The sequence below is a fragment of the Theobroma cacao genome, chromosome 1 (assembly GCF_053813885.1).
Source record: "Theobroma cacao isolate CCN51 chromosome 1, ASM5381388v1, whole genome shotgun sequence".
NCBI lineage: Eukaryota > Viridiplantae > Streptophyta > Magnoliopsida > Malvales > Malvaceae > Theobroma > Theobroma cacao.
This window is the reverse complement of record NC_142639.1, coordinates 2,253,826-2,266,466: the sequence shown is the minus strand read 5'-3', so window position 1 is coordinate 2,266,466 and position 12,641 is coordinate 2,253,826. Positions and strand designations below refer to the sequence as shown.

General features: G+C 37.3%; 3 protein-coding genes across 5 annotated transcripts; 1 reads left to right on the top strand and 2 right to left on the bottom strand.

Annotated features, from left to right (window-relative positions):
• Positions 1-22: 22 nt before the first annotated feature.
• On the bottom strand, positions 23-4,644 carry LOC18611051 (golgin). Of its 2 annotated transcripts, XM_007047069.3 has the most exons (13): positions 4,344-4,644; positions 4,186-4,248; positions 3,997-4,101; positions 3,824-3,910; positions 3,181-3,738; positions 2,608-3,087; positions 2,332-2,393; positions 2,140-2,245; positions 1,853-1,932; positions 1,382-1,696; positions 1,092-1,164; positions 482-869; positions 23-228 (listed from the first exon to the last, which is right to left on the bottom strand). In XM_007047069.3, exons 1-11 carry the CDS (start codon positions 4,419-4,421, stop codon positions 1,128-1,130), a joined length of 1,971 nt encoding a protein of 656 aa, XP_007047131.3. In that variant the 5' UTR covers positions 4,422-4,644; the 3' UTR covers positions 23-228; positions 482-869; positions 1,092-1,127. The 2 variants fall into 2 exon arrangements, with proteins under 2 accessions (XP_007047131.3, XP_088662099.1); XM_088805973.1 differs by lacking the exon at positions 3,824-3,910.
• On the top strand, positions 4,573-7,125 carry LOC108660482 (Pentatricopeptide repeat (PPR) superfamily protein). Its single transcript, XM_018114022.2, has one exon. It carries the CDS (start codon positions 4,707-4,709, stop codon positions 6,822-6,824), a length of 2,118 nt encoding a protein of 705 aa, XP_017969511.2. The 5' UTR covers positions 4,573-4,706; the 3' UTR covers positions 6,825-7,125.
• Positions 7,126-7,299: 174 nt separating this feature from the next.
• On the bottom strand, positions 7,300-11,182 carry LOC18611050 (hydroxyproline-rich glycoprotein family protein). Of its 2 annotated transcripts, XM_007047067.3 has the most exons (6): positions 10,675-11,181; positions 10,224-10,338; positions 8,988-9,461; positions 8,081-8,582; positions 7,867-7,907; positions 7,300-7,699 (listed from the first exon to the last, which is right to left on the bottom strand). In XM_007047067.3, the coding sequence occupies exons 1-6, from the start codon at positions 10,962-10,964 to the stop codon at positions 7,661-7,663; spliced, it is 1,461 nt and encodes a 486-aa protein (XP_007047129.3). In that variant the 5' UTR covers positions 10,965-11,181; the 3' UTR covers positions 7,300-7,660. The 2 variants fall into 2 exon arrangements, with proteins under 2 accessions (XP_007047129.3, XP_088662102.1); XM_088805976.1 differs by lacking the exon at positions 7,300-7,699 and having other exon boundaries at positions 7,816-7,907; positions 10,675-11,182.
• Between the last annotated feature and the right edge of the window lie 1,459 nt (positions 11,183-12,641).

Genomic DNA, 12,641 nt, shown 5'->3' with positions numbered 1-12,641 from the left:
CTACCCTTTCTTGCCTCCAATCTAGTTTGTGCTATGGAAAAACTTCATTTGGCCATACTATGTCTTGAAGTAGGTGTCATATCACACTATTACACCCAGGTCCCACACATTTACCATCCACCATGAATTAGCTCCGGCAGTCAGCAGAGCAGCACCATCCAAGGAATAGTTGTGATATTGAGGTTTCAAATGTCCCATAGCTAAATCGAGCTTTGAAAATGAAAATAGCTACAAATTTACTGAATACATAAGAGAAATTCATACTACTTGTGGTAAAAGTTAAAAAATTTAATTGTAACTTTATAATATGCTCTCTCATACATCTTTCTTTTATCATGATATCATACATGTTGGATATAAAGGAACAACAACATATAAACTAGTGTTGTTTATGTTGACTATGTAAACATTTTAGTAAATAGTTGTCAACATGGAAAATTAATTTGTATAACATTTAAATTTAATTATAGTTAATGCTTACATGAATTAAACTTTTTCAAATAGTAGCATATCAAGTTGATCAGGAGTCATAGAAGGCCTGATTGGCTGTTTCTTGTCGTTTGCCCTTTGAAGTAGAATGAAGTCCACCAAAGCCCATAAATTTCTAAATAAATAGTAAATAAGTTCCAAACCATAATTGATTTCTATGTTTAGGTTAAGGCATCTTCCCTCCATCCACGTCGAGTACTGCTCCTTTCACTGCTCTTCCTTGGTTAGCTGCACATAGAAACAGTCTTCAAATATTTCTTCTCTCTCGTGCTCTTTGTTGTTGTCAAATAAAAAAGAAAGATTATTAGCCTCGTAAAAATCCGTTTGTAATACGTCCATTTTTCCTTTGAATGAACTGCCTCAATGAGGTCAGAGTCATGCTGCACAACCAGAAAAACTCAGGTCAAAGATTTCTTCTCCTTAACTTGAACATTAGAAAATATATGTATTAAAAAAATTAAAAGATTATAACTAAATTGTGATAGTATACCGCAGCATCTTTACTTATCTGAAGTTCAAGAATCATCAATAATACTCAGCAAATTTGTATCAAACATTTTGAAAAAAAGATGTACAAAAAGAATTTGATAGAGCTCAGTTACCTGAATAGGCCTTCCATTCTTCAAAATGTAATCATCCTACTGCTTAAAGCAGAGTTCCTGAAATCTTGTTAAGCTGCAATAAAAAACAAAATGTAGGAATATTCAGATATTAAACTGTCATTTTCTTTTTATTATTGAGAAGCAATATGGCAAAGTACGTATTCTTTTTTTGAAAAACAGTAAAGTATGTATTCTCGTATCCAACACATAGTTACATGCATTTCTAAAAATATGAAGAATCTTAAAATGTTGAGCAATGAGAAACAATCAATAATTGAAAAATGAAGCACCGTTTTAAAAGCACTTCTGGATTATATGGAAACAAGTTCTTCAGGTGAAGGTTCTCCATGGAATTTTTCAGAGAAAGCAAGCAGTCTTTCGCTTGCTGATACGCCTGTTCCCCAGTTCTATATTCAAGGTCACTCTTAAATTTCTTCTCTAGGTATAAAGGAACAAATTTTGCAGGTCCAGATGATGGCTCTATCTGAGATTTGGAGCTTTCTGATGAAACTTTTCTTCTCTTGCAATAAGATTGATTTTTAACTTCCCCATACACTGAAAATTTTGTAAATATTTGCCATGAATCACATACCATGCGCAAGCACCTACAAACAAAAAAGGCCACACCACACAACAAAGTGTGCCAGAGTTACACTGAATCGGATGCAAATAAGAATGGAAAACAGAACTCTTCTATCATGCCACCTTGTAAGGTTAAGTTTAAGGAGAAGCATGCAACAGATGAAAACTAAAATACATACCTTAAGAGATATTCTGCACAACTAATTCCTGTGTCTTTTGAGATAAGATAATCAAGAAGCACTTGATGGTCATAGTGCAACTGCAGGTAGTGAAAACACATGACGTCAATGATTAAATATGGTGTACTCCAAATAAAAGAGGTGGAATGCATTTTTTTTTTTTCTATTTCTCTTATTTTGTTGGACAGTGAAAAGGAGAGCCTGGGAGGTATCTTTCTTTTCTCTCTTGTGTATGTATGAGCAGAGGGGTGGGGTGCTCATAGCATGATTAAGATGTAAAGACTTGCCTCAGCAAGGAACAGATGAAATAGGTGTATGGGATTAAATATATTTGAAACATGAAAAAGAACATCTTCTCTCATATCTTGAGATTCCCATCTTTCTTCAGGGAATCTGCAGAAAAAACAAGAAATAGTTAAAAGAACCAAAGAAAAATCATTAAAAAAAAAGAAGGTAACAACCAGGATATCATTGCTCACTGTTGTTCTTCACAAGCTTGCACAGAAAGCAGTTGCAAGAGCAATTTGAATAACACATCATCCTAGGAAAAACAAGGATTAGAACATGGCACACCTAACAAAGCATAGATAAAAAGAAAAAGAAAACAGAGCAACTACAAACTCTTTACACGCAAATACTGCAGTATAATTTCTCAGGGAAAAGCACACACACGCAAACATACAGAAACGGAAACAACATAGAAGCATACAGCCTTATAGTGTTTAGCAGAGTTTCCAAGAGTGCAAGGAGCCGACCTCATGCATGTACAGTTTGAGGAAGGAAAATGAAAAGCTTATGCATTTCTCCATGTACGTTTCACGGTCCACAAGCATATCGACAGGCAGATGTTCAGAAAGCCATGTATAAAGCTCTAATAAACCTTTCTTTCTACCATAACAACTCATATCTGGAATTCTGTCAAAACTCAAGCCTGACTTTAAAATTGCACTAGGACAATGCATGCCAGTGTCTTTTCTTGGATTTATCAAACTGAAGCAACACCTCAAGAAAAGAAAAATGGCCTGTCTTTGTAAATGGCAAGAGTGCATACTATGTACTTCACCATCAGTAATACTTAACATAAAAGGAGAGTCTTCTAGACAATCATACTGATACTCAACTTCAGTTAAAGGTTGGCATAAAAGCTCTTGAAAGTACTCGTGGAGAAGCTGAAACCAGGAAACAAGAACCATACAATCTAGGGGTATTTGGAAACTGAGCCTGATCATCAAAACCTGGAAAATTTGTTTAAGTTCAAATAATTAGAGCGCTTACATGCAACAATAAAACAGATCAAGAGTAGTGGGAAAACATTTAAATTTCCATACCAATAACTTGTGCCTGAAGTACCGAGAGATGCACGTATTAACACACTCCCCTTTCTTGCCAAGGCACCAATATAGAAGTTTGGGCATAAGGTTGATAATTTTCAAAAGAATCACATGCTTATCCAGGGAATCATCTAACCCTTCCACAAAACTAAACTGCTCAACCAATGAACAAAGAAACTGAATAAAATTCCCTAAGAACACAATTCTTAGCTCATCCTCTTCACCACCATTTCCACCAAAGATCTCATCCATAGAATCCCAAGGCACATTCAAAATACCAAAACGAATCAAATTTAAAAACACTTGAACAAGCTCATCATCACACTCTTCCTTCAAAATTTTCAGTATATTTCTTAAAATTCGAATAATTCCAGCTACTGTAAACAAGCTAGCATTTTTCAACTTAGGCTTTAATAAACCTACAAGACATAACAAATCCGAATCTGAACCTTCAACTCCACCAATCGAAGGTTCAAATGAACATGACGATATGTTAGAGATTGAGAATTCAAAGCAAATACAGAGCGAACGGATTAAAAAGTCCCAACTTTTCCCCTGCAATAACACCAAAAAAAAATCATTAAAAAGAAAAACAAGCTTTAAAGTTTCAAACAAAATCTGTAAATTTTGTTAAACGTACAGACAAGGCTATGAATTCAGAGAGGGTCACGAGAACGTTGCCAGCTAAATGTTGAATGAATCGGCTTTCGAGAGTTAATATAGTTATCTGGAAGAGATATTGAAGAATTTAAGTGACTTGGGTTTTGAAGAAAAAACGTGTAAAACAAAGAGAAGAGAATATAAAGAAATTACCAGGTGAGATATTGCTTTGGATAAAAATTGGTGGTTTTCTAAGTATGGGTTTAATGGAGAAGCGGTGTTAGTCGTGTGAATCAAGCGGTGGATTTCATTTGACACCTGAAAGGTGAACGAGAGATAAGAGTTAAGTAATGAAAGCAGTAAAATGTAGGAACTTGAGAGAGAAGGGGAAGAGAGGAGAACCTGAGATAGGATGAGGAGAAGGTTTTTCTCTTCTTCTTTGCTTAGAGAGATATTCTCTGATTCCTGCCATTGTAAAAGAAAAACAGACTTCGCAAGTGAAGATTAAAGAAAAAAGCAAATGAAGGGCATATAGAAAATTGGACAAGAACGGAACTTACGGTGAAAGGGTGGAGAGAATCGTTGATCAGACGGCAGAGACGGGAGAACTCGGGATCAGAGAGCGAAGGTGAAGACATTTTTCTTGCCTCGATGAGTGCCGTTCATAGATTTTGATTTTCGACTCACCTTCGAACACTGGATTTCTCAGTCACTGTATTTTATGCCGGTGTCTTGTCCATCCGAAGGCGCGAAAACGTAGCGTTTCGATTGTTTAGAATATTAAGATATTTAATTTAATTTTAAAAAATCAATTACCAATTAATTCTGTTTGGCTGCAAAACCAAAACCAAGGAAACTCAATCTCTGTCGGAGCGTATAACTTTTCGAGTTGCGATCATCCCCCACTCTCCTTGTCTGCGTGCATGCCACCATCATATGAAACCTGTTGCCTAGCCTCCCTTGTTAAAAAATGCACCTCCATAACCAGCCTCAAAATAGCGCGTCAACTCCACGCTCTGCTCCTTACCACCACCCAAACACCCCTGGATTCACCTTCACCATATCTCCAGAACAACCTCGTGTCCATGTACTCCAGATGCAACTCCCTTTCCGACGCCAAGAAAGTATTCGATAAAACGCCCAGTAGAAATGTAGTTTCATACAATGCGCTCATTTCAGCGTATTCTCGAGCCCCTAACCATGCTAATTTAGCCTTTAGCTTGTTTTCCCAGGTGGGTTTCGAGTCTTTAAGGCCTAATGGTGCCACATTCACGAGCTTGCTACAAGCTGCTTCTTTGGTTGAGGATAGGTTGATTGGTTCTTCGATACATGCTCTAGTTGTGAAGTGTGGATTTCTGGGTAATGTTTGTGTTCAAACTTCATTACTTGGGATGTACTCGAATCGTGGGGATTTGGAATCTGCTAATGAAGTTTTTGGTTGCATAAACGGCAAGGATGTTGTTGCTTGGAATTCTATAATGTTTGGGAACTTGAAGAATGAAAAGATAAAGGAAGGGCTGGCTCTCTTTTTTTTTATGGTTAAGTATGGGGTTTTTCCAACTCAATATACGTATTCAATGGTGTTAAATGCTTGTGGTAAGGTGGGGAATTATGGTTGTGGGAAAGTTATCCATGCCCGAGTTGTTGTTTCGAATATAGTAGTTGATCTACCTTTGCAAAATGCCTTGCTGGACATGTATTGCAATTGTGGTGACATTGAAATGGGATTGAACGTTTTTAGTAGGATTGCAAACCCTGATTTGGTTTCTTGGAACTCAATGATCGCGGGATTGGCAGAGCATGGTGATGGAATGAAGGGCATGGAGCTGTTTGTCAAGTTGAAAGGAATGTCGTTTCCCAAGCCTGATGAGTATACTTTTGCTGCTGTCATTTCTGCAACAAGTGCACTCTTAGCGTCTGATTATGGGAAGCCCCTGCATGGTCAAATTACAAGAACAGGATTGGAAAGTAGTGTTTTTGTAGGAACCGCTCTTGTGTCCATGTATTTCAAAAATGGTGATAGTGAATCTGCTCAGATGGTTTTTTGTATGATCCTGAAAAAAGATGTGGTTCTGTGGACTGAAATGATTATGGGTTATTCTAGAATGGCTGATGGGGAGAGTGCAATTAGATTGTTCGTTGAAATGTGTCAAGTGGGTCATAAGACGGATAGCTTTGTTCTCAGTGGAGCATTAAGTGCATGTGCTGACCTTGCAATGTTGAAACAAGGTGAGATGCTTCATTCTCAGGCTATAAAAGCTGGATATGATGTTGAAATGTTTGTTTGTGGTAGTCTGATAGATATGTATGCCAAAAATGGAAGCCTTCAAGCTGCTCGATCAATATTTTCTTTGATTTGTAAACCTGATTTGAAGTGTTGGAATGCAATGCTTGGGGCATATAGCCTCCATGGATTGATAGAAGATGCATTGGAGCTATTCGAGGAGATCCTAAAAAATGAACTGAGACCAGATCAGGTAACATTTTTGTCTCTACTATCTGCTTGTAGCCACGGTGGCTTGGTTGAAAGAGGAAAGTTCTTGTGGGGAGATATGAAGGAAAATGGTTGCACAGCAGGGCCCAAGCACTATTCTTGCATGGTGAGTTTGCTTTGTCGAGCAGGATTATTGGATGAGGCAGAGAAAATAATCACAGAATCACCTTACGGTCAAGAACATCTGGAACTCTGGAGAACTTTGCTAAGCTCTTGTGTCACTTACAGAAACTTGGAAAAAGGAGTACATGCAGCAGAGCAAGTCTTAATAATAAATTCAAGAGACAGTGGAACCCATATCTTGCTTTCAAATCTTTACGCAGCTACAGAGAGATGGGAAGGTGTAGCAGAAATGAGGAGAAAGATAAGAGACTTGACATTGGAAAAGGATCCTGGGCTAAGCTGGTTTGAAGATAAGAACAATATTCATCTATTCTCTTCTGGAGATCAATTGCATCCCCGGGTTAATGATGCACAAGCTGAACTGCATAGGTTACAAGGGAACATGATAAGAACAGTAACAGATGACTTCGTTTCAAGTATTTAGTTTAACATGAGATAAAAAGTTGGCTGGAAAACTGAGAAGCTTGCATATTTTACTGGAAGTAGCTGCTCGCCCTGGCAGGTGAGGTTATTGTAGAAACCAGCGAAAGCTTACGCTTCACCTAGTGGGTACTGTGGGCTTAGACTCTCATCTGGATCCATTGAGTAGGATACTAACACAAAATTGTTGCAAATTGCTCTATTATCCAACAACCAAATTGGGAATCTGTATAAATTCCCACTAGATTTCCAGAATTTTGTAATTTGTTAGCTATAAAAAAACATTAACGGGCAAAAATTCTTTATATATTCGTATTTGGAAGCTTGTGATCTGAACTCTATGCATAGGTTGATATATTTTGTGACATCTTGTAAAGAAGGGGTTAGACATATAATCCAACATATACGGCATTAGAAAGCTTTGAAACATCCTAAACGAAAGTCAAAAGTGACAATCAGAAATTCAGAACTGAAAATGATTTATCCAAAATGCTTTTTATATGATTATATCTTGATAAAAGATAATTATGCTTTTCCTATCTTATTTCTCAAGAAAAAATCCGACCTACAATGTTACAGTAACAAGGATCTTGTAGCACCTTCATCAAGCTGCAAAGAAAATGGGATTAGTATGTTTCACCAAAGCTAACATCTTGTTTTCCTGGACTTCACCAAAAAAACTACAGGGTTCCTTCAACTCCAGAGCTAAAGACACTGAACTTTAAGCAATTTCACGTTCAAAGACACTGTCAAAACGAAATGTGTGGCTCCTTTTATGTGCAAAGAATCATTTGAGTAGACAGCAAGTTGCTTCAGGATTCCACATTCAAGCTACCATGACTAACGTCGGGCGGTTCGAGATTTTGGCCTCGATGATTTCTGCAAGAACACATAAAAGAGGTTAATGAAGAGAAATACAAAGATCCAGGTAACAGAACTGACTGATGCTCACACAGCAATTAGTGTTCTTTGAAGCTTACTAGCTATTTTTATAATCAATTATGAAAAGGAAAAAAAATTGAAAGCCAAGAAAACATTCTACTCACAGATGCAGCCCCAAAGCTAGCACCAGACCCTGTTGCAGCACCTGGGACAAAGAGAAGTAACTTAGTCAGACAAAAAATTAATTAGATCAAAAAAATTTATCAACCCATGTCCAAATACAGAAATTACTCAAAAACAAAACTCCAAGCATGATTTCCTAATGACAATACTTGAAAATAAAAAGTGATTTCAAAAACCAATGGGATAAGAAGGTACCAGAAGCAAATGGTGTCGAAAAAAGTGAGCCTCCAGCAGATGCAGTAGAAAAAGCTGGTGTAGAACTAGAAAACAGAGAGGGAGTGGATGCAGATCCTAAAAACGATCCTGATGAGGAACTGAAAAGTGATGTCTGAATGGAAGCACCTGAGGTTGGAGTTGCAAACAGAGAAGATGACATGGAAGAAGCAGGAGTCGAAGATGGTGTACTAAAAAGAGACAATCCCCCTCCAGAAGAAGCTGATGCTGTTGCAGCAGATGTCTGTGGGGCAGAAGCTGCTCCAGGATTTGCTGAGCTGGCAAACAACCCAGCAACCTGAGTTGATGGCTGTGAATTTGCAGGTAAATGCAAAGTTGGATGTACCCTCTTAGCCGCGGCTTCTTGCTTGGCAGTTTCTCTCCGATCAGCTTCAAGAAAAGGATCATTAACATCTCCTCTGCGGCGCTGATCAGCAAGATATGCTGTTTTCATTGATTCAATATATTGATGAATGCTCTCCACCTAAGAAACACATGGTTATACAGCAAGTTAAAATCTTTTTTCCTTCTTTTTTCTTTATGGGGTGGAGGAATGTTAAGAGTTTGAGTGAAATCAGATATAGCTTAAACTCAAATATCATACCTTGAATGCATGTTAACTATGTTAAAAGTAAGATATATCAAGGGTATTTAAAAGCATAGCCTTATATAAGAAGACACCACAAATCCTGGCTCTCAACTCAATTTCAATTTACAAAGTTTTGAACAACCACATATATTTCTGCTCCTTAGCATATAATCAATTACCAAGGACAACATGCAACTGAAATTAGCATATATCTTGTACACATCTATATATATACACACTCTCAATCAGACGACATCACACATGGACAAAGAATGATACAAGCACACATATATTCTTTACCTTGGCAGCCACATGAACAAAAAAGTCATGAACATTGGACATGACTTTTGGAAGAGATTGCAACAATGAGGATGTGTGATTGATAGAGTTTCTGTCAGAATTGAAAAGGAGCAGTTGTTCCAACTCTTCAATCCACTGGCGACACTCACCCAAATACTTCTCAAATCTAGCAATTGTATGCTGTAGAAATAGAGAAGGCTTCTTTGGAAGCCCATGGTAAAAATCAAAAACTGGTAGAATGGATGCAGCACTAGGTTGAGCACTAGAACCTGGTGTTGTTGTTGCCCCTGGAGCCTGGGATGGTGCAGTGGTATTTGAAGCACCTGCTATGTTTGAATGAAGGAACCGGGGACGAAGCATCATGAATGAACGAACTGCAACCTCTGTATTCCTTAACATATCTTTCACAGTAGCCATCAACTCCTGCAGCAAAGCTTTCTGCTGCTCCATGGCAGTACTGACTCCTCCAAGTTCCTGTTGAAACACCCAATCATCCACCAATGCTAAGCACCATAATGGGGCAATGGACAAGGAAAAGGTTTCAAAATTGATGGTTTTTTTATATATATCATTCGAATGGGACATGCTTCATTGTTCAAAAAGATATATCAACTGATTCAGTATTGTAAGTCTAGAGGTGTTCTATTCTTGAAAGCACATAAGACTGGCATGGAGGTAATAACTTAACTCTACTTAAAATCTAGCTGTTCTCAGATCAATGGGTTTGGAAATAACTTTTCAAAGGTTAAACACCCTCTCTTAATGAGGATGGAAGAAACTTCTCCAACAGTTTAGAATTTGTTTCTGGTACTCATCAATAGTACACACTTCTGAGTTACCCACTCATAAATTCAGACAATGGAGCACATATCTTATTTGCATCCCTTATGAATGCACTCCCTCCACAAAAACAGACAAAGCAATACATCATAAAATAAAAATGGATTAGAAATTGAGCTAGTGCAAATATTCACAATAGTCAAAGTAGTTTTTGTTGCTTAATACTTCATTACTTAAATCCTAATATGGGCGTCATATAATAGTTTCACGTTGAATACCAAGAATGCTACTTCAGATTATTCTCCAAATTCAACTATAAGTAAACTGCGGAATTACTACTCATCTTCTCTATCAATGCATCGTCTAAAAAAGCAGCAAAACTCATAGAAAAAGAAAACCAGAAAAGAAAGTAAGCACAAATTCACATAAACAGGAAAAAAGATGCAGAGGTTAAACCTGAACAATGTGGCTGGCATCAAGCTCAAACCCTTCATTGGAAACCGAAGAATCATAAAGGCGACTACATTGATCTAACCTCTGGCTCTCATCCCTGTACTCCAAAATCCTTTCCCTACATTCCAAAACCATAATTACGCCTACTCAGAGTGCCATTAACACCGATATGTAGGCTCAATCCATAAAACAAATCACAACGGCAAACTTATATCACGCACTTTTTCCAGGAAAACACCATGACAATATCAAATAAATATTCAAACTGTATGAAAATTTAAGTTCAATGTACCAACACTCAACAGACAGCCAAAAAGTTCTACTACTATCCAGCTTAAAGCAGAAGTGTACTTAGTTGCTTTCTACTTTTAATACTCTAGCCCAGCAACCCAACAAAAAAAGATAAACATAAAAGAATGAAACAAAAACCCATTAAAAAGAACTGAAACCATACTCAATTTGAAGCAGAAGTTTTTGAGAATCCGGGTGCAGATCAGCCCATTTGGTGCTGTAACTAGCAGGAGTCTTGTCATTAGTGAAAAGAAAAAGTTGCTGCTGTGGCTGTTGCTGTTGCTGTTGTTGTTGAAGCTGCTGCTGTTGTTGTGGAAATTGCAACTGTTGTTGCTGCTGCTGTTGTTGGGGCTGGAATAATGGGCTGCTTTGCTGGAAGGGCTGTTGCTGTTGTTGGGGTTGAAACAATGGCTGAGGTTGTTGGGGCTGTGGAGTTGAGAAAAAGGACGACATTGTTTGTTTTCCTTGAGACGAAAAATTAGGGCTTCAGTAGAGACATTTGGGTAAGGATTGAGAAAGAAAAAACCCCTTTTGTTAAACCCTAGAGTGGGAAAATGATGGAGGCAATTGAAAGAAGAAAGGCGTCAAGAAAATCAGACCCTGCCTTGAACTATTGTTCCTTACTGCAAGCATGGAAAATTGGGAATTTGAATTTATTTGCCATACTCCACTTTCTTTTTCTTTCTCTTTTTCAAGTCCAGGGGGGCATAGGGACATGAGGACCCCAAAGCCCATGGATTTGGGCTTTCTTTTTATTTTATTTGAATTATGACAAACATTAATAATTATTTTATTTAAAGATTGGCATGAGTAATAATCTTTTTGGCTTTGCTTGAGATCAAGTTTAATTTTGGTTATAATATGTTTACAAAAATTTTAAACTATTATATATATTTTTATTATATTTAATAAGTTTTTATATTTCTATTCTAAATCGAATAAATTTTTATAAATAACTATACGTCATATTTTTATGTCATCTTTATTACAAAACTTTTAATATGATAAGTTATAAAAAATTAAATGCGAAGAAAAGAGAGCTTAGATGGGAGGATATTTGAGTCTAGAATTTTCAACCATATTACAACAAATAGTAGTAAAAAATAATGGAGGTTGAAAAGTAAGATTGCGTTTTGAAACAAAGTGGAAAAGATGATTAATCAGTTAAAAAGTTTCCAGAATAAGAAGTTAGAAAAATATATGGCAGCGGCCATAAACAATCCCACCATTAAGATACCTTTGATACTCAAGATTTTGCACTCAATAAAACCCATGAAGAAAATGGAGCGAAGATTCTAAAAGATTTTGGACATCCACCTTCACTGGACTGGATGATGTCAGAGGGGGGGTAGTTGTTGGTGATTTCCACCTCACCGAGCACTTCCCATGTTCTTCCACCATGTAGCGGGATTTTCTGAATCCGCACTTCACTTTGGATGCATGACCGACATGGAATCAACTCCATCTTGCACCATTATAAATTGGCATCATCTTACCAATTTTTCTGCCTGCAATTGCAAGAGGATTAGTAAAGGCTTTGGTTGGTGGTTTAACATGGGTTTATGTTATATTCCATCTCTTGCACACTGGACTCCAGTGCTGCTGCTGGCTGGTGTGCAGGGGGTGGAATACATCATTGAATCATGATATTTGAGTTTTCTCCCAAGTTTTCCGAAGAAGGTGGAGGTTGGGTGCGTTTGCTCTATATCAGGTAAATAGCATATCAGTTCTAGTTCTCAACCAGGAGAAGAGTCTGTTGTTCTTTAGTCCAAAGAATATGTACTTAGGCTTTGGCATGGGATGGGATGGTAGTGCTCAACTAGCAATTTACCAAAACCAAAAAGTTGCAAAGTGTGGTTGGAGCTGACTCCAGCAACATCCATACTCTTATTAAACTGATATATCTGTGTTTGTAAATATATCGTGGATGAGTTAAGATCATAAATGAAGAGATACACACTTTACATATCAGATACAAGACTGAGTTACTCAAATCATATTACAATTATTTATATGTTGGGAACAGGATGATTGATTTTCCTTTTCTTTTCCCTTCCTCTTTTTTAAAATCTTTAGATTTCTTCACACTTTTTCCTACAGGGTGAGTGTCAATTCTTATTTTAAAACTAA

Coding starts and splice junctions, on each gene's coding strand:
- LOC108660482 (XM_018114022.2), top strand. CDS start 4,707: ATGCCACCATCATATGAAACCTGTTGCCTAGCCTCCCTTGTTAAAAAA.
- LOC18611050 (XM_088805976.1), bottom strand. CDS start 10,964: ATGTCGTCCTTTTTCTCAACTCCACAGCCCCAACAACCTCAGCCATTG. Junction 9,462..10,223: donor ATGCCAGCCACATTGTTCAG/GTTTAACCTCTG, acceptor GTGTTTCAACAG/GAACTTGGAGGAGTCAGTAC. Junction 7,908..8,080: donor TTCGACACCATTTGCTTCTG/GTACCTTCTTAT, acceptor TCTTTGTCCCAG/GTGCTGCAACAGGGTCTGGT.
- LOC18611051 (XM_007047069.3), bottom strand. CDS start 4,421: ATGTCTTCACCTTCGCTCTCTGATCCCGAGTTCTCCCGTCTCTGCCGT. Junction 2,246..2,331: donor CAAGCTTGTGAAGAACAACA/GTGAGCAATGAT, acceptor TTTTTTCTGCAG/ATTCCCTGAAGAAAGATGGG. Junction 1,165..1,381: donor CCAGAAGTGCTTTTAAAACG/GTGCTTCATTTT, acceptor TTTTTATTGCAG/CTTAACAAGATTTCAGGAAC.